This window comes from Halichoeres trimaculatus, unplaced genomic scaffold (assembly GCF_033239565.1).
Source record: "Halichoeres trimaculatus isolate MK-OKI-2021-1 unplaced genomic scaffold, fHalTri1.1 fHalTri1_scaffold_2, whole genome shotgun sequence".
In the NCBI taxonomy this organism is placed as follows: domain Eukaryota; kingdom Metazoa; phylum Chordata; class Actinopteri; order Labriformes; family Labridae; genus Halichoeres; species Halichoeres trimaculatus.
Window position 1 is genome coordinate 16,775,621 of NW_027437180.1, and position 24,646 is coordinate 16,800,266.

The following is a 24,646-nucleotide window of genomic DNA, read 5'->3' on the forward strand; positions in this document are numbered from 1 at the left end:
ACGTCACTGATGGTAAACAGGTAGAGAACAAACAAGTAAAAATGATTCATTGTTAAAAGTGACAATACAAAACACAGCCACACAGGCACAAGTTTCCACTCAAAGTACATTTAAATTCTGCATAAATTAAACCTAAAGCACAATATTCCAGAGAGGTAATATAAAACTGTACATGGCAATACATTTGCAATACATTACAATATTTATTCAAATAAGGCAAAAATAGCACCATGAAATAAAAAATAAATCACCATTCAAAACCAAAAACCACACAGTTGAAACAGGAAATACTGCAATTGTAATGTGAACAACGAAAGCACAGGAAGCATGTACAGAGTGGACAGTCTGTTATCAGCTGATATTACATGGACGACAGATTGGTGACTGTAAAAGTAAAGGATGATTCGTTCTCATGTGCCTTCACGTCATTACTGTCTTAACTATGGTTATGTTTTGATCAAGGTAAATAAAATTGTTACACAATTTAAGACACAGTTTTCAAATTGTAAACTACGTTTTATGATTGTGACATGATGCTTGAAATGGCCAACTTCAATTTTTTTTTTTCTATTTTTGACCTCTCTTTCTCCTCCTGTGTTTGTTTTTAACTTTTGAACAGAACAAGTCAATGCAGATGACAATTAAAGGGATTGTATGAAGTCCCTGATTTCCAGCCTCCCACCATCTTGTACGCCACTGGCATGTCATCATCATCATCATCATTCACCCTTCTTCCCCTGACATGATGAGATGTGCTGAGGAGTTGTTCAGTTGTTTTGTCCTTAAATCTGCTCGTTCCTAATTCACAGGAAGTTGTTGGAAATCTGACGTTGATGGTCAAACAAGTCCTCCACCTCGGCGCTGTAAGCATCACCTAAAAAAGTGGGGACAAATGAGTGAATGGGAATTGAATGTAATATATTTCAGAACGAAATGTGTACTGAAAAAGTCTTTACATCGTACCTGCGTGGCATCCAAACATGTAAACTCGTGCCCCGTCATACTTGCAGCGACAACGCATCACATTGTTCTGGAAGTCAGACTCAGCCATGTCTAAGGAAGGATTGACTTCCACCTGTAAAAGAAAAGAAAACAGACCAGAGGTAAGATGGCACGCAAGTGTAATGAGTTCTGCTTGACTTGGTCAGTGATGATCGTTCATTCAAGTTTCATCAGCCTGTTTGATTGTGAGAGGCAACATATGAAATGTTGAGGCTGAAAAACTGTATTCTTTTTAAGAAAAAAAAAATTGGTGCGACAAACAAAATCAAACAAAACAAAACAAACATACAAAATGGCATATTGATTGATATGAGGGTTAAATTATTGCCTGATTGAAAATATCCGCTCCTTAACAGTTCTGAGTTCTGTTAATCTTACACTGTTTTGTTTTTATCAGGATTTGCCATGGGTTTTATTACTTTTTATTTATTTATTCATTTTTTATTTTTCAAACACCTCAGGACTTCAGACAGGTGGGTTTAGCAATCTAACTCGAGTACAACAAATCTCAATTGTTGTAATACCTGCAAATTAAGGTCTTCCCTGAAAGAGGCATTACCACAAAACATGTATGGTACATTGTTCAGCATTAATGGTGTATGAGCCAGCCATGCCATGGACACTTGGACATCAAAATGCCATCGCTCATGCTGGCTTTCAAGTGTTATAAGCCAGGTGGTCCCTCTCCTTTTAAAAGCACCCTTGCTTTTGTCCATGCTTTCCCAAAAAATATGAAGTTTCCCCTCCGTCAATATTTACGGACTTGGGACTTGAGTCCAAAAGCATTTCCAATATATATATATATATATATATATATATATATATATATATATATATATATATATATATATATATATACATGTTTTTTTTCTTTTTCATCAACCATCAGTGTATCAGACCCTGAAATGTCAAGATTTTTTTGCCCCAAAACAACATGTTGGTAGGGGCATTTGATGAGATTAGTGGCTAAATCATACATGCTAGCGTTAGTCTTTGAAGGTCAAACTCCTACACCTGACCCTTTGCTTAATGATAATCCCCTGCACTCTCTTTTCCCTCTTCTTTCTAGAATTAAGATAAAATCCTCTCACTAGAAGGAATCAAACAAAACCCAAATAATCTTAAACAAAAAGCTTGCTTTTAAATGCATTAACACAGCTTCTCAAATATCTTGTCTATTGTCAACATCAGCATCAAGACTTCAAAACTTCAAGCAAGGATAACTGTCATTCTGGATGGAAATAAAAATAAAGCAATTCTGAATTTAACTGACAAATAACATGTCCTGAAAGTATGTGTTTTAAATTAATAGTCTAAGAAGTGTATAAATTACATGTTTTGGTTTATGAGTCTTTGTTTGTTGCCAGAGAAATATATTTCTGTCCCAGTCTGGACCAGAAACACAGCATAGTGTGTATTTATAATAAATAAGGGAACATATGAGAAAGTAACAGTTCACTTGAAACTGTTAGGAAACAGCTGCTTTTCCATGAGACCAACCGTGAAGCCACAGGATTATTGTTCTCTGTACAGCTCAGGATGTATAAAAGCGGGGTTCATGCATTTCATGACATCACTTTCCAACGTTATCTCCGTGCAGGATAAAAAAAGGAGCAGAGAGGCAGATGACAGTTTAGGGTTTGAGCTGAAGTTGAAGCCTATGATTAGGCTGTAGCCATGGTTGGTTGCCATGGTTTGTTGTTTTCCACCCTGTCTGCCAGCGTGCCGTATATAAGAAAAGCACACAAATGAATTTTCCTGACGCACACTTCAAACAGATAACTCGACCGCATATTCAACAAAGCAACCTAGTTTGATTTTTTTAACATACAGTTTAAGTTTTGTGGCTCAAATTATATTTAAAAGCAGCTTTTTCAAATGAAAAATGTTTATAATTATTATTCTTTTTAATTATACCTCCAGCCCAAATTTGGTGTCAGGAAGTTAATATATTTTTTTTATCATGGCATGTTGAAAGTGGCCTGTGATTCAAGCATATATTTTATAGCCCTGGTTTAAAACAGTATATTAACTTGGTGGTGGTTGCTGTTTCTTTTAAGGCTCTTGTAATAATGTGAAACAAAGAGCCCATGGCCTGTTTTACAGAACAATGAAAGGTCGTCACCGTCCTGTTAAAGAGTGTGAGGTTGTGCTGCTGATTTTCAAATGACGGAGCAATCAGGAGCAATCACGCTGAGGTGGACGTGACTCAACAGCTTTAATGTATGCTCCTAAAAATGGCTGCCACTCAGTCATTCCCGGTACAGACGACAAGAAACACCCAACTGCATGGAAGGCGAGTGTCTTCTTACACAAATTTATGAGCAGCTGAACTACTGCTGAACCACAATCATGACCACAAAGTGCAGCTGGGTCACGTTGTGCATCGCTGCTTTATGACATGTATTTGGTTTTATCTCTCAAAACGTCGCTTGTCAGGCTCATATGAGGCCATGCAGTGCAGTGGAGCCACTCCTATATGTAGTTTACATTCTGTCCACTAACATACACGTGTAAGTCAAACTGAAACCTCTTGATCTCATGTCAGCACTCAGAAAATAATGGCCAACAGCATCACCCTGCCTCCACCAAGCTTTAAGGCAAAAATAGAGCAAATGATACAGAGGGATGACAGATGAGTGGGTCAGACATCAGATTGGATGTCTAGAAACAGACGAGCCATGAGATGTCCAACCATCAAACATAAACCCAGCTTTGTCTGAATGTAATCTGCTGAATAAGCTGTTCTCCTGCCAATAAGCCTGTACTTTCTGGAAGGGTGGACTAATAGCAGGTCTACTTTCCATATAAACCAGACTAAATTTGCTTTCTCTAAATATGCACACACCCTTAAAACTACATACATGCTGTACACCTGAAACAGCCAAGAGCTATTTACTGAAATTACAGCTTTTTATCACAGCTTTTATCTCATGTGCACCTTCAGAAGTTGAAACACCAACCCACACATTTCTTTTTTTTTTTTTTTTGCTCTAATTCCTGAAGTGAGAGGTTGTGAAACCTACTGTAATGACTCTGTTTCTCCGTGCAGATTGTGGAGCATTTTTTCCCTCTTCACTTTCATTTGACTTACCTCCACCGACAGCTGTGCAGACATTTAAGCAGAATCGAATGATATAAGACTGTTAAAGGTGTGTTCTTGTTTCTAACCTGGAAGATGTATTCACCAGGGCGAATGTCTGTAATATCAATCCACTGACAGTCAATATCGTGGCGGTAGGTGTCCCAGCAGCCCACAGAGATTCCTTGTTGTCCCATGTTGTAGCAGGCGTAACGTTTATGGATACCTGGCAGGTAAAAAAAAAAAAAAAGAAGTATAGGCGGAGCAACACATGTAGAAGACGTCAGAATGATGTGTAAATTTTCTTAGCTGTCAGTAACTGTGGATTATAATTTCTACCAACAGCCTGAAATTATGACAAAATGATTTAAAAACCCAATCTTTTTTTAGAACTCTAAAATGAATAGAAAGGATCTGGGCTGCATAATCCTGTCTGTGTTTTCTAAAGCCAAGATCAATTTAGGTTTGGCCTCTAATCTTACAGCCAGCAACCGACTTTGAATGCTCATTATGGGATTTGTGCTTTGCGCTTTTATGTCGTCTCCTTCTTGTCACAATCCGGCTCTTGCTGCCAAATTCCCCAACAAAAGCAGATCTGTGTAACACTTATCCGTTCCGTTTCTTACCATCAGGGCAGTAGGTGTCCTCCAAGCAGAAGCTGGCTTTGTGACCTTCAGCCACCTTGGTCCCATTGAGGGTCAGCAGGTCATAGTGGGTGAACACCTCGATGCTGTGGTAGTGTCTGAGGAATGGACCAGAGTGCAAATATTAATGCAGAACAAGGGCCTGTATCCACTGACGGCATTTTCTCTCTCCCTGATTGACCAATCAACTTCAAGTAGGGCAAAGACTTCTGGGGTCACCTTTGCCAACATCAGTGGAAGTGGACGAACCAATGGGATATGTTTTTTTTCTGTTTTGGGCAGTGGCATGCAGACTTTTTGAAAGGCAAGGCAGAAAAAAGACAAATGCAGTGTGTTTTTTTTCTTGCCGCCCAAGAGGGCAGTTAATCATATTTCAACCAGCCAAAAAAGTATTTTACTGTGTTTTTCTATGTGCACTTGAGCGCGCGTCTTGGCTCCAAAGAGGGCACCTTAGCATGTGTTTTTCAACAACTGGGCTGGGGGGGTGCACACCACTAGTTATGGGTAAAGTTTCCAGGCCTGGAGCTGCCAGGACAGAAATCCTTTCTATTTCTATGTTTTCTCTATAAAAGTTGCCCAAAAGAGAGGAAAATATGAAGCATACATAGCAATTTAAAAAGTCTGAACAGTCTCTGCTGAAGGAAGTGGAAGTGCTTTGAGATTGCTTGTGTAACTAAGTGACAGTGAGCATCAGTAATTCAGGTTGTGGGCGCGCCACTATACAAATTGCTGTTTGTGGACACAGGCCCTGATTGAATTTGTCGTGAGCTTATGGATACCATGAAATATTTCCAACAGAAAGATAAAAAAAACCTTTCTGTTTCTATAACAATGACAACTGCTGCCCAGCATTCTGTCACTTTCCTAGGGAGGTGTCCAATAGGCACAGATATCAGTGGTAAAAGCATCAATCTGCAGACAGATATCAGCCTGGTGTTTCTCACGTTATGAAACCTTTCCCAGAACACAGTCCACCAAAAGAGCTAAAAGTCAAACCCTGTGTTTGCTGGTTGCAGAGGTAGTGATTGGGCTGTGGCTGAGAGACACCAAGCTGTGCCTCTCCACTGAGGACACAGAACCACAACCGCCGAGATAAGAAGCCAGGCTGCTCTGAGTGCAGTCAAGGTTTGTGACTGTAACAACTGGGTCTCAGGGAGGAGGATGTTTATTGTAAACAACATTTTGAAGGATAAAGATTGTGTTTTTATTACGTTTAATAACAGACTTTTAGTTATTTATAGCTCAGGTCTTAAAATATTACCAGGACTTTCTGGACTCAGTGAACCCATTTCCAAACTTTAAATTCCCATTCATCCTTTGCTGCAGGGAGTTCATTTTATGACTAAGTTCCCTCTAAAAACCTCTTTTTCTTGTGCAACCTGTAATGAAGCCAAATGGTGTGCTATGTTAGAGATTCTGCTGCTTTACTTTTCCAGCCAAACCCTGCAACATCTAAAAATCACCACATCTGCTGCATCTGGTTGAAGGCATAAAACCAGCAGCTGTTGGTTTGAAATAAAACCTTAAAAGCTTCTCTTCGTGACACAGCTGCACGGATCAAACTCAGAAAAAGTCTTACCTGTGACACTGGTGCCATGTCCAGCTTTCTCTGGAGGCCCGGGGCCTGAAGTCAGCACGGCCCAGGTTCATGATGCGGGAGGAGAATCGAAGCAGGCGGCGGTGTCCGTAGGGCCAGTTCATCCTGGCTGCAGAGGATGACAGGCAGTTCTCTTCATTAGCACAGGTCAGCAGGTGCAAGGGCCGGTCCTCCAGGTATGCTGTCTCTTGGACGAGCTGTGCATCCAATACAAGGTCAGGAGCAGCTGTGAGGGCAAAGACAGGATCAGTTTTTAGCTTTATTGCACCAAAAACACAATTCCACTCACGCTTGCTGGTTTTGGACTCACTTTCTACACACGTGACTCCTGCAGACCTGCCGTCTCCTCCTCTGGGACAGTAGACATTTGTGTTCCTGCGACACTGCTGGATAGACATCTCAGTACCGATACAGTGAGTTCCACTTAGAACCACTTGACCTGCATCTGAAGAACCAGGCCAGTACCAGGTCTCCTGAAAAGAGAGACGGGACCAGAAAGAAGAGCTGATTAATGTAGAGCTAGAAGAAAATAGAAGCTGATAAGTTGAAAATGCTCCTAAAGCCATATACAACAGAGTGAGTGTGTGTGAATGAGCTATAAACCTCAATGGGTTGGCTGGCTGCCTCCACCAACGTGTGTGAATGGGGTTAATGTTGAAATGTAGCACAAAGCCCTTAGAGTTAGCAAAGGATTGTGGGGGCATGCCATAGAAACGCAGGTTATTTACTGTGTGAGAAATGTCACAGCTGAAGGCAAATAACAGCCTCTGCTATAAACAACTGGACCCATATTTTTTATAGGAACTATCAGCACATGTTATCACATTTTCCACTCTTTTTCACATTTCTCAAACTGCCTGTTAAATGTTCCTCGCAGCCCCCCTTCGTCGCACACTCACGCTGCCCTTTCCATGCACAGTGCTATTTTCAGTTTGTTTGCTCGGTGAATTTCTCCTGATCTCTCTTCGCCTCACTTTCCCCCTTTTATTTTCAGTGTGCTGGAAGTGGACGTTTGAGAAGCCTGTAATTACCTCAGGCCTCGGTAATAACACAGCACAGACACACAAACAGCAGGACGAAGAGAGGGAGAGGGAGAAAGAGGGAGAGGAAAAAGAAATATAGGAGCACAAAGGACAAAAGCTTGAAGACAGAAGCAGAAAGTTGAGCAAAAGAAAACACAACCCCTTCTGTTTCGTTGTTTACCTGATGAGCTCTCGCAGCAAAGCCCAAGCCGAGCTGTCGACACACCACCATGGCCTCGTTGATGCCCCAGTTCTCACTGCAGACTGAGCCCCAACGTTTCACCCCTCCCACGTCCATCAGCACCTCCACACGGCCCTCGGCTGGCTCTCTGCCTCCTGCCAGACGAACCTGAGGGTTAAGGAAAGAAAGAGGGTAGTCCTGTCATTCTGTAAACACTGGTACATGCTTCTCTCTGTGTTAAAATCATTGCTTCTTCTCTCACTGTTGCCTGCAGGCCAGTGTTGGGCACGTTGCAGCGGACTGCCACATCCTGGTTGTGTTTGCAGGAGTAAAGCGGGACTGGTCTGAAGGTACACTGAGTGAGGGACCGCTCCCTGCCTGTGCACTGCACACTGTTCATGTGGATGGGACCGGTACCTTCAGAGAAAAAGAGAGGAGGTCACGTATCTCACTGACTATAGGGTAAAAAAAAAACACAGGCCCAGCTACACACACACACACACACACACACACACACACACACACACACACACACACACACACACACACACACACACACACACACACACACACACACACACACACACACACACAGTACATAAAAGCGTCTTCAACCTGATGGCTCTGCAGCCACAGATGTCACCAGAGCTGGATTAAAAACCCAGACATGATCCAGACCTCTGATGTGGCTCTGAAATGAAGCTCAGCCAAGGAGCCCTCTGACTGAATTACTGTATACTCAGGACCAAGATTTATAAACCAAAATAGCTCCCAACATGGAGAAAAACCTTTGAACACATCTCTGTTTGCGTAGGTGTGTGAGGACCGTGCTGAAGCACCTATGCAGCCCTATAATTAGGCCTTAAATAGCTCCTGATGTCATCAAGCCTCACTTAAGTCGCTCTTCTTAAAGCACTGCCATGAGCTCTCACAGTCTTTGCACGTTTTTATATGTTCACACAAGTCTGGTAAAATGGGCTGAGAAAACTCAAGCCACAGTGCTCCAATTTGACTTTTAACCATGTTCATTATTCAGACATAACAGCCCCATAGCACCTACTTTAACAGAGCCCTTAAGTGAAACACAAGTGGTTTCCATGCGTTACTTAATTAGGTAAAGTAGCGAGGAGGAAATGCAGCTACAGGACATGCTATGCGCTCATTTGTGCAGAAAGATAATGGGAGGAAATGAACGTGATTACAGAGCAACAGGAGAAATTCAGCAGAGACAATAAGTGAGTGTGTGAAAGTGGGATTGAGTCCTAGAAAACTGCTCAACACAGTTTGACACAGCTTGTTGGCTCTATTTTTATTCCCAGAACAAAGGCGATGTCAGAGAAAACACAGTCTTGCAATCATGCTCAGTGATAATAGATTGGCATCCTGGTTTCAAAGCTGTTTCAACTTTTTACATGCCATAGGTTTATTTGGACAACTGCACATGCCGTTGTTTGGGTCACTGGAACCTCCTGAAGTAGTTTGCTCTTTTGTAATTTGGTCATGGGGAGATTTCTTTAACAATCAGCTTCTCTGATAGAAGTAGAAGTCCGAATGTAAACACTCCCTCTGAGTTTATTTGTCCACTCAGATTCATGGTTCTTGGAGAGCTGAGTTTAGAAACAGATATTTAGGAAAAGAAGTGTTTAGTCTGAAGGATTAAAGAGCTCAACTGATCATGTGCACGGTGCATGGTGAACTCAGGCACTCATACAAAGTCAATAGCACAAAACTGGTTATCAGATCTGCAGCACAGGATCATTTTTAAACTCTTTATGTTTACATTAATAAGGTGATTTTCCCACCATAGAGAAACCATCACCCACTGTGACCTCACCAGTAATATGAAAATGTATCAAAACAAAATTACAAAGTGCAGTTTGACTAAAGCACACGTCGTGTGTGGCTCTGTCGGAGCCTCTGATCTTACCCTGTCCCAGCTGGGCCTTGGTGAGAGCTTCTTTAGCCGATCCAAACCCGAGCTCTCTGCAGACCACGCTGGCTGCAGGAATGTCCCACAGGTGGTCGCACACAGTGCCCCACTTCCCCTCTCTCAGCACCTCAACACGACCCTCTCCAATCCGGGGCCCGGCCTTCAAACGCACAACAGGCTGGGAGAAAAAGAGGAGAGTGTTGAGACATGGGATCTGACATGACTGTTTTACTCAACTAGTTTTAAGTTTAATTTCAACTTTCATTTTTTTTATTCCTATGTTTACACAAGCACAAAAATATTTAATTAGTTGTTAAAAAAGTTTTCTTTTTCTCAACAAAGTATAACAGACAGAAAAAATGTGAAAGGGTTTCGCAACAAAGAGGTTGTTTGCTCTGCTTAAAACTGCTCGCCTTAAAGTTACAAAACATGCCGTAAAATGACCTGAGATACTGTAATTTGTTACTCTTAAAATGCTCTCTTTGGCCACGTAAAAGAAAAAACGAGAGAGACATATCGTGTTAATTGATGAGCGTTTAAGGCGCTGGGAGACAGATTATGCAAAAATAGAACAGAGCCAAGTTAGCGGTTTCCCAATGTCAAGCTAACCAGTTGCTGGTTGAAGCCTCAGCTGTAATTAACTCAAAGATTTAGGACTGGTTTTAAACTTGTTATATAACTCTGAAGAAGAAAGGGAGTAAGCATTTACCGACATGCTGAACCATGCCATTTCATTCCCTTTAGGAGAGACACTTCCTGTGGTGTCTGATTTATTCATTTACAGTTACTCCTATAAGCACGTATCCCTGACTGGAAATGTGCTTCAGTTTTCAAATGTAGTCTATGGTAAAAATAATATAAGATACTTTGATTATCTTTTTCAAAAATCTGTTAGTCAGCAGTTCTAAAGTTTCAGACCGTAGCTAAAAAAAATCTAACAAAAAAACAAAACTAAAATAGAAAAAAGGAGTCTGTAATGGGTAGCACCACTGTTTTTGTTGATCACTTCAAATTGTGGCAACATGTGGCTCTTTGCCTTTCAGTGTGTGGCTCTTTGATCCATTCATCCAACATTAGGTTCAGTATTGATCAATATTCGGGTGATGAGATTGATACTTAAGTTTCATTTTCTCTTCTCTATATGTGATCCTCTCAATCGCTCATGTGCTCATAGCTACCTACGTATCTAGATAGATAGATAGATAGATAGATAGATAGATAGATAGATAGATAGATAGATAGATAGATAGATAGATAGATAGATGAAAAGACAATAAATCTTGGTTTGAGAATCGGGAACTTATTGATTTTCATTTTATGTAATTTTGTTTGTGTTTAAGAGGAAGTGTGTTTGTAAGACCACGTGTGTGATGCGGCTCTTTGTAGTGTCATGGTAATTTTTGTGGCTCTTGGTCTCTGACTGGTTGGCCACCCCTGTACTATGCTAATTACTATTTAGCTATTTCTTAACTGTTAACCTAGACTGGAAAACAGTATCAACCTTCTGGTGGTATTTTTCACAAACACAGGAATAACACGTTCTCCTGAAGAAAGCTAATCATGCATTGTTTGACTTCTGTCTCCACACTCACTGGTACAGCTGGTGGTGCAGGTACTCTGCCATAGCGTGCAAACTGGGATCCAGGGACGCAGCGGACCACAGCGTGCATGCCACTTCTGCAAGGGACGTCACTCCTGGGCAATGAAAGTTGTGCCTGACACTGGGAGAGAGAGGACTCCACGCCCTGACACTGCACCTTCTCCACCCAGTAGGCCTTCTTACTGATTAATGTCCTCAACCTGAGCAGGGAGGATGAGGAGGGAGAATATGTTGTCAGAAATCAAAATTCTCTTCTATACACATGCATCAAACAGCAGAGCTTGATTTTACCTGGAGGATGGGTCCGCTAACTTGGAGTCCCACTGTTTCCTGAAAAGAGAAAGTATCACACCTTAGAGTTCAGACTGAGCATCTTTACACTGAGTAGACATTCCCATACACCCACAGTCTGCCTCTATGTTCCTTCATTCTGCACAATCTCCTCTTTCGCCCTCATTCAGCTTTCCTCCTCTTTTCCTCTTCTCCATCAATCAAATCTTGAATAAACAAACTGAAAAACAACATACTGGGCAGCCAGTAAACACAGCCCTCATGTAAGGGACAGAAAGTGAGAAAGATTGAGATTTACAATAAAGGATCACATAACTCAGTTCCTCTTTCCTTCTTTCCTCTCACATAACCACCCTCTCGTCCTGTCTCTTTTTTTAACCTCCCGTTTGTACATTCATGAGTATTTCTGTTTCAGTGTTTGTCTATATGTCTACAGTGGATGTCTGGGTTGGAGCATCAATGTGGAAAGAACCAAAAATATGAATAAGCCACTATACATCAGTCCCAGGGAGAAGCTCTGTTGAGGTCTGCCAACTCCAACAGGGTTTTGTACACTGTGTCGAGTTTCAAGGATATTACCTTAAGTAAGAGTCAAATACCGGACAGAAACAGTGAGAGTATACACAAAGTGAGGCCCCCTGCTTCCAGGCACAAACACACACCATATGTTCAAACCCAATAAAGAAGAAAAAAAAACGAGGATTCAATAAAAAGAATGATTCACAAACCAGGCAGAGTCTGGGAAGTGTCTCTCTGTGACGAACACACACACACACACACACACACACACACACACACGCTGCAACCACAGACAGGTGCAGTGTGACTGACGCCCTTCATGAACGTGCCTGAAAGAAGTGAGTCAGAGCACCAAGTATAGAAAGGAGGAGGGTTTGCTGTCCAACCAGAGTCATGATGCAATTAAATATTTGAGAAACTAAAACTGGAAATGTTTCCTCTCCAGGAGAACCCCAGTATCCTGCTGTTTCACTGTTATGATTGGCCCCTGCATTAAATGAGCGATGTGTTTGAAGCTGGAATAGGTCAATAAGGAAACCCACAATAGGAACTCTGACCCAGAACAACCCACAGTATGGAACATGTGCACTGAAAGTCATTCACCACCAGGCCAGACAGTGAGTGTTTCCTTTTACAGTACAAGGAACTTTCCATCCTAAGATAAGCTTACACTTTCACATATCATTACTTTGTAACTTTTGCTGCTTTTTTCACAGTTAAAAATGTCTTTTACACCCTAGGTTCGGACAAAAGGCCTCCTGTGGCAGATCCATTTCGCTGTTTTTCCTGTTCTGCACTAATAAACTCAAAGTATTGAAAACTGTCAAGACCTTAAGCTCCTTTTCATCAAGTAGCTACTGCATTTGAAATATAATAAACTGTCAGCAAACATAGGTCAACCAATAAATATACCAAAGGCTGCATCAAACATGGAGGTCCCTGATGGGTTTCAACAGAAGCCCAAACATGGCGGCTGCTGTACTACAACAACAATGACTCCAGCCAACCTCTGACTTATTCAGAAACAAACAATCCAGCAGTCCTTCTTACTATGTCTATGTTTTGCAAAACAAAGCTTAATCAAGTCAAAACAGGCAAGCTATTAAAAACAAAAATGAAGGTTGACATGAAGACAATAAATATTTGTAATTTTACAACTTTGTCTTTTAAAGTTGAAACTTTGTTCCTGCAACATTATGATTATAATCCCTTAAGATTAAGACTTGAGTCTCAAAATATTTGTTTGCCCAAATTCTCCATCTGCTGGAAAAGCATTTTAATGTGGAAAGAAATAGGACTTCCTGACTTTAGGAGTCAAGAAAAGCATTTGTTGAATGGGGTTTATAAAACTATAGCACAGGTTTCACTCTTCAGAGGCCAGCTCCCTTGTATCTCTATTTTTGGTCACCACCAAGTGCTGAAGAAATGATGGGTCCTTTATCTCCTGAATATCCCAAAATGTCCAGCAACTGGTCACTAGCTGGTTGTGTTAAGTCTTAAATTGTCTCAGTTGCATTAGTTTCTCTCTTTTATTCAAACCTGTGCCTGTTCTTTCCAACTTTTTTCAATTTTTTTTGATTCCCTAGTTTTTTACTCATTTTCTCATCCATTACTTTACTTTCCTTTTTTTCCCACACTGGTATGTACTTTTACTGTAGGGGTTTGGGTTGCTTGAAGGGGAAGCTTGGATAATTATCTTTTTCTATCTTTCTTTTTTCCAAGTTGTTGTATGAAACAAAAATTAAGTATGCACAGGGGTTCCCAGTTAGCTCTGCTCCTTTATCCAGAAACCAGCCGGTGAACCAGCACAGAAACTGGGCTATTAGCTGCTACAGACGGGGTCACCTTTTACCGCAGGACTTAGCTAAGAAAGTCTGACCCAAATACCACTGTGGGTGTAAAGCTGTATTTAGATTTTTTTTCAGTGTTTTATTTTGCCTTCGGAAAGCGTCTTTGTTTTACCACTATTTGTGAACATAACACAGAGTTGAACAGTCACAAAGACATTAGTGTTTCAGTGTGACTCTCTTAATTTTAGCTTGAATTATGTGGTGCTGCTGACCCAGTCTGAAGTGGTGTTGCCTAGCTTCCGTCAAGGTTTTCCGCTCTGTCTAACTGGGCTGAGCTGGCTGTCGTCCTCAATGTCTCCTGACAAACCCCTCATACATCCACACTTAACGTCAAATAAAAACCTTTAAACGAGTATTTCTTCAAAAGTGAGAACTCTTATTTAACTATCTGTTGTAAGCATGTCTGCACAGTGTGAAAAGACTGCTTCACTCAGTGTTAAATCATAATTGGAGAGATAGGGAGGCTGTGGTGGAGCAGGAGAGGAGGGGAGAAAGGGGGAGAGAGTGTTACCCATATAATTGCCTGCTGCGCTTGGCAGTGTCTGCTGTGCGGTCGAGCAGTAGCATGTTGGTTCACACACACCAGACATGGAAATATGCACGTACATATCCACTTTCCCTGCCTTAAAAAAACAATGCTCTTTAAACGCCAGCATCGTTACCAAACTCTCAAACTGCATGCTGGGAAACATGGAGCACCGTGATGTAAGGGGAGTCTCTGAGAGCTTGGGGAACTTTTATGAGCATCGCTTAACTTTACAGGAAGAAGGAAAGCATGTTTTTGGTTAAGAATCGTTTCAGTTGTCGTGCTGACAGCAAAAAGTGAAATGTGTTTCACTTTGTCACGACAGACACACAGGTTGGGGCTGAGTTGAGACGCGTTCAGGGGAATTAAAGAAAGGAAAGAGAACCACAGCATCAGGCCTCAGGCTCAGCTAACAGGTTGTGTCTGCAAGTCTACTGAACTCCTCTGACTTGAATATTTCTTTCTTACTTCTCAGGATCTGAAGCTCATTGCCAGGTTTTTTATGCAGCTCTGACCACACAATGAGCCACACCGTCAAGAGGAGCTGAGAAAAAGATAACCTGTTATTATACTGCATGAATGCAAAACTGCCTGGGTGAAACAATCCCTCTCTAAGGAGACAGCAAGTTGCCACACTGACTGCACATCAGCCCGGAGACAACCCCATCATGGAACGAAAACTAAAAGGGGTCATAATGATGTACTTTCCATGAAATGTGGGTTTTAGTATAATTGCCACAAAGGCATTAAAAGACTTTTAAAAAAGTTGTGACTGAAGGAGGAGAGAAGGAGCGGGGGGTAAAAGTAAATTAGAAGAACTGAAGAAGTTGCCGTCAGCCTCAAAGAGAGTTTGGATGTGATGAAACAAAGGGGGGGATGGAAAATAACTTTAACACTTTGCCTTTTGTGAGAACAGTATTTAAACATCTGTAAAAATGCGCTGAGCAACTAAACAGGCTGAGACAAAGGCAGTCATGCGCAGGGATAAAAAAAAAAAATGAAACAAAGAGAGAAGTGCTGACGCAGCAAAGGGTGTGCAAGAGGTTCAGTTGAGAAACAACCCAGATTAGAGGATCTCTCAGACCATAATTGCAACCATTTCAGGGGACAAAACTGGGGAAAAGAGCAGAAATAGATCTTGGAGAGGTGTGTATCACATCTTATATGACTTAGACACAACGCTAATATACACACTAATCTATCTCATATTGTACAGAAGAAGCTGCTGGAAGTGTTACTGGTTTAATAACCAAAGGATGGAGAAAAAAATGAAGTGTTTGATTTGAGACAGATTTTAAATACAAATTGTTCAGCTCCTGTGGCTATTATCCTGAGGTCATCAATGTCTGGGCCAAATTTAATGACAATCACTTCAGTAGTTGCATTTACCTCAAAATAACTGTTGATAATGTTGTTAATGATGGTAGATCCTCTGGGAGCTCAGACGGATGGTAAATAAACTTGGGCAGTCCATCTGTTTCAGGTAAAGTTGTCAAAAATTTAGGTATCAGCCTGATGGCTGCTGTTGATAAAAAGGTGTTAAAATCTCAAAAGCTAGTGTCTGTCAACAGTAAGAGTCTGCAATTTTGTGCCAAATTTTAAAGTACATATGGAGATAATCCACAGCTGGTTGCATCAGACGAATAGAAATGGGATCAAAATAATTATGGACTATCAACAATTACCTGGTATCTTTATTTACTCTTAAGAAACAGACCTCTGACGCTTCTTTGAAAACCTTTTAAATGTTGCATTTAAGGGTGGGAGAAAAAAATCTATGTACAATATATCAGGATTGTTTTGTTTGACAATACCAAAATCGGGACTGTTTGTGAAAATACCTTTTTTTAAATTTATATAGAGGGATTATCAGTCTACATCAGCACTCTTAACCTCAGAAGTGTTTAGCTCCATTCATTCAGACGAGTTAGAGTTTTTAAACATTAAATTCAACCTGTTATCAGCATAAAAATAGAGGCAACGTCCATCAAGTTCTGACCATAGACTGTATATAGAGTGGACAGCGTGGCTCCGCCATTTATCATTGTACGGTTTTGAAGCCAAAATACCACCGTCTCAGGTGCCGCCATTGTAGCAGTTTGGAGCCAGAGTCTGCGCAGTAGAGACGATGAGGGATTCAGGGAGAATCTGAGTGGAGCTGGGTGACAAAAAATAATAATTATTTTTTTCTTTCGAGAGTCTGATCACTTCCTGACTCTACCTTCCGACATATTTTACGATCCCTGAAAAAAATACACGAGAACGGCAGCTGTCATTCATTGTTAAACGTTGCGTAGAGCCTCGTTTTTTAATTTCATATTACTAATAAAAACAAAACCTTTAAAAAAAACAAGAGGATTTGGATACAAGACTTGAGAAACATTTCTACGAGGTGAAATAATTTTTTTAAGTTTGACCACAGCCCATCTGGAATGGCTGGAAAGCCTGATTTTTTAACCTATACTGCAGCCAGCCACCAGGGGGAGCAGTTTTTGTGGAGACCTCACTTCTAACTGAGCAAGCTGACGTCCATTCTTTTTACAGTCTATGACAGTATCAGTGGTTATCAGCTGAGAATCACTAGTTAAAGGGGTCACACTTTACACTGAAACACCAGCGATATCTGCAAGTAAATAGTTAAATGTGTCTGTTAAGTGTCCTCGGATAAAGCAGTCATGTCAGGACCATCGAGTGACAGTTGTGTGTTTAAATTGCTCTTTGGATACACGTCGGATTTCTCCACTAAAAACGTTAGTCCACCTGATATCTGTCCACTTGCTGATGTCTTCTGTCCACTCCAAGGGGCAACATCCGGTTAGTAAAAACGAAGCCGGCACAGAAGTGCTAAAAGTTCGTAGAGAATCTGCTTGAGGCTGGCTGCAGAAAGACCCAAAGTCACGTACACACAGTAACGTTTTGCGGCATTAAAAAGCAAATTTACAGCTTGGTTCTAAAAGCAGCTTGGGTCTAAAGTGCCTTTTTCACTTTCGCTCCTGTCACTATCCGTTTTCACACTGTATGGTGAGTGAATTTTTTTCTATCTCTGTGATTTAGAAGTAGCTAGAATAATTTGATTTTCCTATCAGAGGCACAGCTCAGGTCACGTGATCGCCGGGCACCCTGTAGCTGCTTGAAGAAAAACTCACAGCCGGCGTCATAGCAAATGTGGCTTCTTTTCACGGTTTTAGGAATAAACGGGTGACGTCGCGGATGCTTTGTCCATGTTTTATACAGTCTATGGTCCACTCACTGCTGTTTCACAAACCTGGGAGCCATTTGCCAAGTGATGATATTAAGTTTGAAAATGCTTTTTTGGTGGTTAACTCCTCCACGTCAGTTGACAAACCATTATGCTCTGCAGTGATTCTGCACCCAGGTTACGCGCCCATCTGGCATTGTTCATAAACAAATTATCCCTCTATTCTTCATTTCAGTCTTTGTTTATTAAACTGGATTGGAAAAAAGTTACCACTTTTCTCCAGCAGAGGGTAAAATATTTCTCCCTGAATTACATGATGAGAATTTTATGGGAAAATATGGCTCCTGGTATAGTCCGTAGACATCATCATCATTTAACTTTTTCACATGGTCTGGCGTTAAAAAAGCAAACTAAAAACCGCAAAGTCGTAACTATCAAAGAATTGCAACTTGAATCGAATTGGCGCCCCAAAAACCGTAATAGAATCGAATCGCGAGAACAGCATATTGTCCCATACCAAGTTGCGTTAGACAGTCTTTGTTGGAGGACTCATACTGCTAACATCTTGCTACGGCAAACTGTACGCCATTACTCAATTGAACTCAATTGTTGTCAGCAGCACCCAATGTGGGGATTACATCTGGCTGTCAGCAATAATCCTCTGGTGACCATTAATGTACGAAATAACACAGCAATCCAGGTATTAGTTATGTCTCTCATGTTGTTGCAGAAGGAAAAAAAGACAACCATGATCCGTCCTCATATTCATCTGTTATATATTTTAAGGCAATCATGCTCAGTGTGTGTGGGTTTCTATTGCATGTAAAACAAAGTGGGTGACTAACTGATGAGCCAGCATTGTGTTTTAAAGCTACAAGCCAGGCCAAAATGGCTTTAGTTGCTCAGTGGATAAAATATGTCTGGATTTCAACAGTATTGACTTCAAAATATGCAAACACATGAGGCGCCACATGCCAAAGATTCACCTCATCCTGCTTCTTTCTGGAGGAAAAAAATGTTGTCCTTTCCTTAACTGTTTACTTCGGACAGAATTGGCTGCCCTATTCATCTCCCACGAAGCTGGGCGGAGGCTGTTGAAAAACAAACAACATTCTCTGGCCTGGTTTCGTCTGTACACAAGCATCTGGTTGGCTTCTTGGACAGAAATATGATGTTTCTCCAGACAGCTCTTCTCTCTGATTTCACATGAGCGTCAGATTCAGAAAGTTAGCATGATGGACAAGCAGACTTGGTCTCATTCTTGATGAGATCTTTGCTCCTTCGTTGGTGGAAAGTTCTTCTGCACAGACCAAAAGAAGCAGCTATGTAAAAGCGATGATGTGAGAATAATTTTCTATCACTATATCTAATGTTCAAAACTCAAAGGAAGTGTCATTACAAGACTGCGGTCAGGGTGGTGAATGGGGCAGCTGAGGAAAAGCACTCTGTTGAGAAGCAGAGCAGGACACTTGGTGTAATTATTGGTAGCACTGCAGACAGATGGTGGAGGGCAGACCAGTGGTCAGTACAGTCGCCCTGTTGGCCCAGCCAAAAAAAGACGTCTGTGGGCAGACGCATGGACACACAGAGGGTTGTGTTCTTGTCTGAACAAGTGCGTGTGCTTATTTGTGTTTGCACATGGACCTAGTATGGACCTTCACCTCTCATATGAAACTGAGCTAGGAGGCTGGAAGGAGGAACGTGTTAGCATTTGTTTGTAAAAGTGGTATTGAGGTTTTAGTGGCATGTGTATAATAGCTATGAAGGTTTGTGTTTGTGGGTATTTGTGACTTTTGGACGAGATGGAATTATTGAGCTATAACGACACGAATAGTTGAACAAATGATGAGTGAAGTGTTATTAAAGTATGAAGCAAATAAAAACATGAAGTCCGGTTTACTTTTCCTACAAAGCTTCTGCAGCAGCTTTCTTTCCCTCTGTAGGTCACTGGAAATGTATTTTCTTGTGGTCAAGTGTATTTGCACTTTTTACACTTTTTTTTGTAAAATAGTGACATGCTTGATAGAAAAGTTACACTAAGATCTTTGGTCCTCATGAACTACTACGTTTGATGAAGAAATAAGCAACATAGATAACAGAAACAAACATATTATTCCTGGCAGTGAACCCATCATTGCTCTTTAAACTGAGTGTTTGTATTTAAAGACCAGGGGAGCTACAGCAGTACGTCCATATATCTATCAAACTTTGATCACAAAACTTTGTTTGCACACATCCTTAATAAGTTGTAAGGTAAAAGTTAAAAGTTGATTTAAACACTTTTGATCAGTATGAGCTGCTGGGTGAGAAGTGTCAGCTGGTGACTACATTGAGCCGTAAAGCTGAGGGAAACTACATCAAAGAACGAGGACTATATCTAATCTGCAGTTCTTGAGGTATCCACATGGGGAACATGGGGACAACTAAGGGGTAAAGTTTAAAATTTTCATCCCTCTTGACCATATTAATACCAAAAATTATGTACAATTAAGTATAATTAGAGTCATGGCTGATCTGGCCAAAAAGGTTTTTTTTAGCTGTTTCCCTTGCAACAAAGCTTTTGTTTAACTCCCAGTTTCTAGCTTGGCCCTAAACAGAACTTGGCACATGTCTGTTAATCCATTACTCACTGCCATACCATAACTCTTTAAAATCAACTTTTATTGTGGATGTTCATATGAAAACTGATTATTAAAACTTCAGCAAACTGAGTGCTTTTCTGTCATTGTGTTAGTTAGACATGTACAAAAGGCTGGAGTGCTCAGTGATGCATCGCTGAGGACCAAAGATCTCAGTGTAACTTTTCTTTCAGGTTCAAGCTCAGGCTCTCAGAGCTGAGTCATTCGCAAGCGATGCATGCTTGAACCTAAAAGATGTCATGAAGAAGGGTTTGGTAGCTGAATGAGCAGGTTCTTGCTAAGCTAAATGATGTAAAAAGAGTCAAAATTCTGTCAGGAGAAGCATCTGTACTATGGTTTTTCACACGTCATCTGTGAATCTTTTATATTTTACTGGACATGAATCGTGGTGACGATCTCTGTTGTTGCTCCAAGTTGTAAATGAAACATAAATGCTAACATGTTGTTTTTAAGACGTAAAAGAAAATTGACAAAGTTACAGGTGTTAGCTAAACTCTTCACTGTTCAGCAAGCTAGCTGTCTTTGTAATTTGCTAAAATTAAAAACGTAGGTGATTTTTCTTAGTAACAAATTCAACTGCTTTGCTGAATTACGCGGTGATGTGGTGATTTTAATAAAAAACACAATGAAAGAGCAAACTGCAGAATACTAGTGATGGGAAGTACGGCTCTTTTCAGAGAGCTGGTTCTTTTGGCTCGGTTTCCAAAGAAGATCTGACTCTTTTGTATCCTGAACAGCTCCTTATTTAGTAATACTTGTATCATCATATTTTAGCTTAACCTGGTTAATATGAATGAGATGCGCCTTGATAAACCCTTATGTAATCAGTGTTTTTGTGAGAAGCCTCATAATTGCCTCATTTTGCGCATTATTGCTTTTTAAAAAATATTTCAACAAAATTTATGTTCACAAAAAAACAAAACATGTAAAGATGCTTTGTTTTTAAGGACGAGATGCTTCACCTGACTGAGTATCCCTGATCTGCTGTCACATTATGGTATGATCTTATATCCTTACATGTATGGCCACCATACTGTCAGTCAAAACGAAAGTTCTGCTTTGAGCCATGGGAGTCAGCTCTTTCCATTTACTACAAAGCATCGGCTCTGACACCTGCATCTTTTGAGCAAGACACATCACTGGTAAACACTTTGTTTCTCCTAAGAGAGAAGAAGTGAGCCCTGAAACTTTCCTCTAGACATTAGAAAGTGCTGCTGCGCACAGTTTTCACTGGGGGTTCTTAATTATAGGAGAGGAAACCATATAATGGAGGTTTCATGGAGGAGACACACCATGATGATGATGATGATGATGATGATGATGATAATCTTGTAGTCTGGATCTGACATTAATAACATGCTCTCTTAGACTATTTTAAAGGTCTCCATTGAGGCCCACTCAGGCAGAGGGACAGGCAGGCTTGGTGGACGGCCGGCTCGGCTGAGGCCACAGTGGACGATTTGAGCCAAGTGTGGTTTGACTAATGACAGCCATCGAGGTTAACCTCTACTACAGGGGGGACAGAGCAGCTCCGCAGGCGTAGGGTCGCCTAATGCCTGGAGGGATGTGTAGTCCACCACAGTTTTCCATCCTTTTTATAACCACATACACACACACACACACACACACACACACACACACACACACACACACACACACACACACACACACACACACACACAGTTTGTTGTCTTTCTCCTCCTCCTCTTTCACTCAGCCGTGTCCACGCTCACATACTCACCTGTAGGCGTTCTGGTCAAACGCTTCAGCTGAAGGGAATCCTAACATGCCACAGACGACACGACTACTACTGAGGTCCCAGCCATGGCTACACACATGACGCCACTTCCCAGCATGCTTCACTTCCAGGACTCCTTCTGTAACCAGCCCCCCATTGTTGCCGGTCAGCACAGGCCTCAGACGAGCCTCTTCCAAGTGAACCCTGTTAGATCCCTGTCCACGAGATTGAAAAAAACAGGTTTGTTTGATAACTCGTGAGTTTTTAATCCTAAAAATACATTTTATTCCAACCAGAGTCCTCCGCAGGGTTAGAAACAGGCCTTTTTCACTTTTTTAGGGCTTCTATCTCAGCCCACATCAACCGCGCTCTTGTCATGCACAATAAAACAGGATAAACTTGAGACAATAAACACGACTTTGTTTAACTTTATCTCCACAGACAGCACGCAATCAAGACAACAACAACGTGAAGATAAGATGACATACTTAGTCTCTAATCATCACACTCTCTAATCATCTCTATTATGTACTCGAAGCTGCAGGAAGGAAACTAATGGTTTGTTTAATGTGTTGCGCAGGCGTGATGAGCATTACAAAGTGACAAAGAAACCCTGCATGTTAAAAAGAAAAAACTGAACAAAACTTGATTTTTATTTCCGTTTGGAGCATAGGTCTAAGATCTCCCTTAAACTCTAGCCTTAATACTAAAGAAGTTCTGAGCCAGGATCAGCCTCTAATTATAGATGTCCACTGGCTCCTCAAGTCACGTTTATCTACAGGAGTCTGAATATAGCTCGATCTGGCTACTTCCCTGGTTTTGTTAGAAGTTTTTTTTTTTTTTACCTGTATGTTATATGCATCAGTCTCCAGTCCCATGTCTGGATAAACAGGGTCTGCGTCAACATGGTTCCCACTCAGCTGCTGATTCCTGTCACCCCTCTGGGTTTGGTACTGCCTGTCCACCTCAGCCTCCCTCCTCACTGCCTGTGGACCGCTCCTCGCTGCCTCCTGCCTCTGCCTGTATGCACTGTTTGCCAGGTGTGACGGTAACTGGTGCCCCTGTGGTGATGCTGAGCTGGCATGCAAGCTACCTCGATTTCTCCGCATGATCTGGATCTCATGGCCGTTTTCTTGTGGGGTTAAGATGCTCCGGCGAGAAGAAGATGGGCTGCGGTTGATAGCGATCTCATGACCTCTTGCAAGAGAGGCGGAGATGTGAGCTGGAGGACCTGGGGGAGATGCTGACTGTGCTCTTGGCTGGTTTCTTGAGGATGATGGAGCTGGCTCAGGAGCAGAGGGGCTGCCATGTCTTCTGTGTTGACTGCAAATGACCCCCAGGTCTTCAGAGTGTGTGCAGTCGTTGATTCCCCAACCATTGGAGCGACACTCTGCAATAGAGAGCTCAGTGCCTTTGCAGCGCACATTATCCAACCAGATCAAACCTACAACAGAGGATGATTGAGGGTCATAAAACAGACACACAGCTCCATCATTAACTTGTCTAGAACTATCTTTGACTGGACAAACCTTGTCCCTCGCCAAATTTGGCGCTGTGTGCCCAGGTTAGGCCACTTTGAAAGCCCAGCTGTCTGCAGACCACGTTGGCAAGGTTGAGATCCACCTCATCGTCACACACAGTGCCCCACGCACCATTATAGGACACCTCCACACGTCCCTCAAACGAACCACGCCGGCCCTCACCTGCTAGGCGTACGCGCACTTCCTGCGCAGCCAGTGGAGGGGGGGAGATGAGAAGCAGGAGGAGGAGTATGGACAGGGAGCTGAGGCACAGCATCCTGCAGGTAAAAAGGGCACAGTGCAGACTGCTGAGGGGCTGATGAGAGTCAAACAAAAAGGCTGGGTGGCATTAGCTCAAGAGAAATAGAACTTTACGGTGAACAGAAAGGATGCACGTAAAGCAGGAGCTCCTAAATATATATTCACATGTTACCACAAAAATCCAACAAATCACACAAAGCCATGAGACCCACATTCCAAACTCTGAACATATAATTACAAACTCCTCTTCAGGCTCTGCTGGGACATTCCACAGTAAAAGAAAGATTGATAGATGTTATTATCCGTTCAAATAATCAAAGTCAGTCAAAGGGACAGTTAAAGGCTTGAGAAACGTGGTAAAAGCCGTCAGTCTGAACCAGTCAGAGCACAGGGAGTAATAACCGTCGCTAAAAGTAGCCTCTCCATCCAGCCAACGGAAACTTTGGCTTTCCGCAAACCCTCAAGCTGAGCTGCATGCCTTCAGCCAACAGACACAAAAGCAAATAAACACAGCCGTAAAAATGTTCTCACACATAAATAAAGCAGCAGGTCTACGAGTGTCAGACATTTTGGTTAATGAGCAATGATTAATGCGTGCTCAGACCGGCCCTGAAAACTTTTTCTAAGTGAGAGGGTGAGGTGAGGAGATAAGGTGCAGGAGGCGAGTGCATCTAGAGGATGGGGAGAGACAGTTAAAAAAAAAAATCCTCAAATTCTGCTGTAAATATGCTGTGACATGCAGTTTTACAGGCAAAAATGTGAAAATAAAATCTGTCACCACACAAGACTTTCAAAGTGAAATAAAAAGTAAAAGACTTGAGACAAGTGGATGAACTCTGGAGTGATGGAGAACAAAAGGCAGAGGATAAAAGAGGATACAAAGTTAAAGTTGAACTCACCTCTCTGTTGAACTCAGCCTGGAGTCACTGAGAGAAAGAAAGGACAGAGCACTGGAGGAAAAGAAGGCTGTGAGTTTGGTCCTGCTGTCCCTCTGTTCTCCTCTATCCCTCCCTCTTTCTTTTTCTGTCACTCCCTCAGATCTGCT

The 24,646-nt window shown here is 41.7% G+C and overlaps 1 protein-coding gene across 1 annotated transcript; it reads right to left on the reverse strand.

The window, feature by feature from the left end:
• Window positions 1–24,560, reverse strand: LOC141807592 (lysyl oxidase homolog 4-like). Its single transcript, XM_074693717.1, has 15 exons — window positions 24,501–24,560; window positions 23,350–23,618; window positions 22,666–23,264; window positions 21,824–22,035; window positions 11,350–11,388; window positions 11,051–11,258; window positions 9,456–9,636; window positions 7,791–7,945; window positions 7,529–7,696; window positions 6,636–6,798; window positions 6,308–6,551; window positions 4,711–4,826; window positions 4,174–4,310; window positions 964–1,075; window positions 1–874 (listed from the first exon to the last, which is right to left on the reverse strand). Exons 2-15 carry the CDS (start codon window positions 23,615–23,617, stop codon window positions 804–806), a joined length of 2,673 nt encoding a protein of 890 aa, XP_074549818.1. The 5' UTR covers window position 23,618; window positions 24,501–24,560; the 3' UTR covers window positions 1–803.
• Window positions 24,561–24,646: the final 86 nt, after the last annotated feature.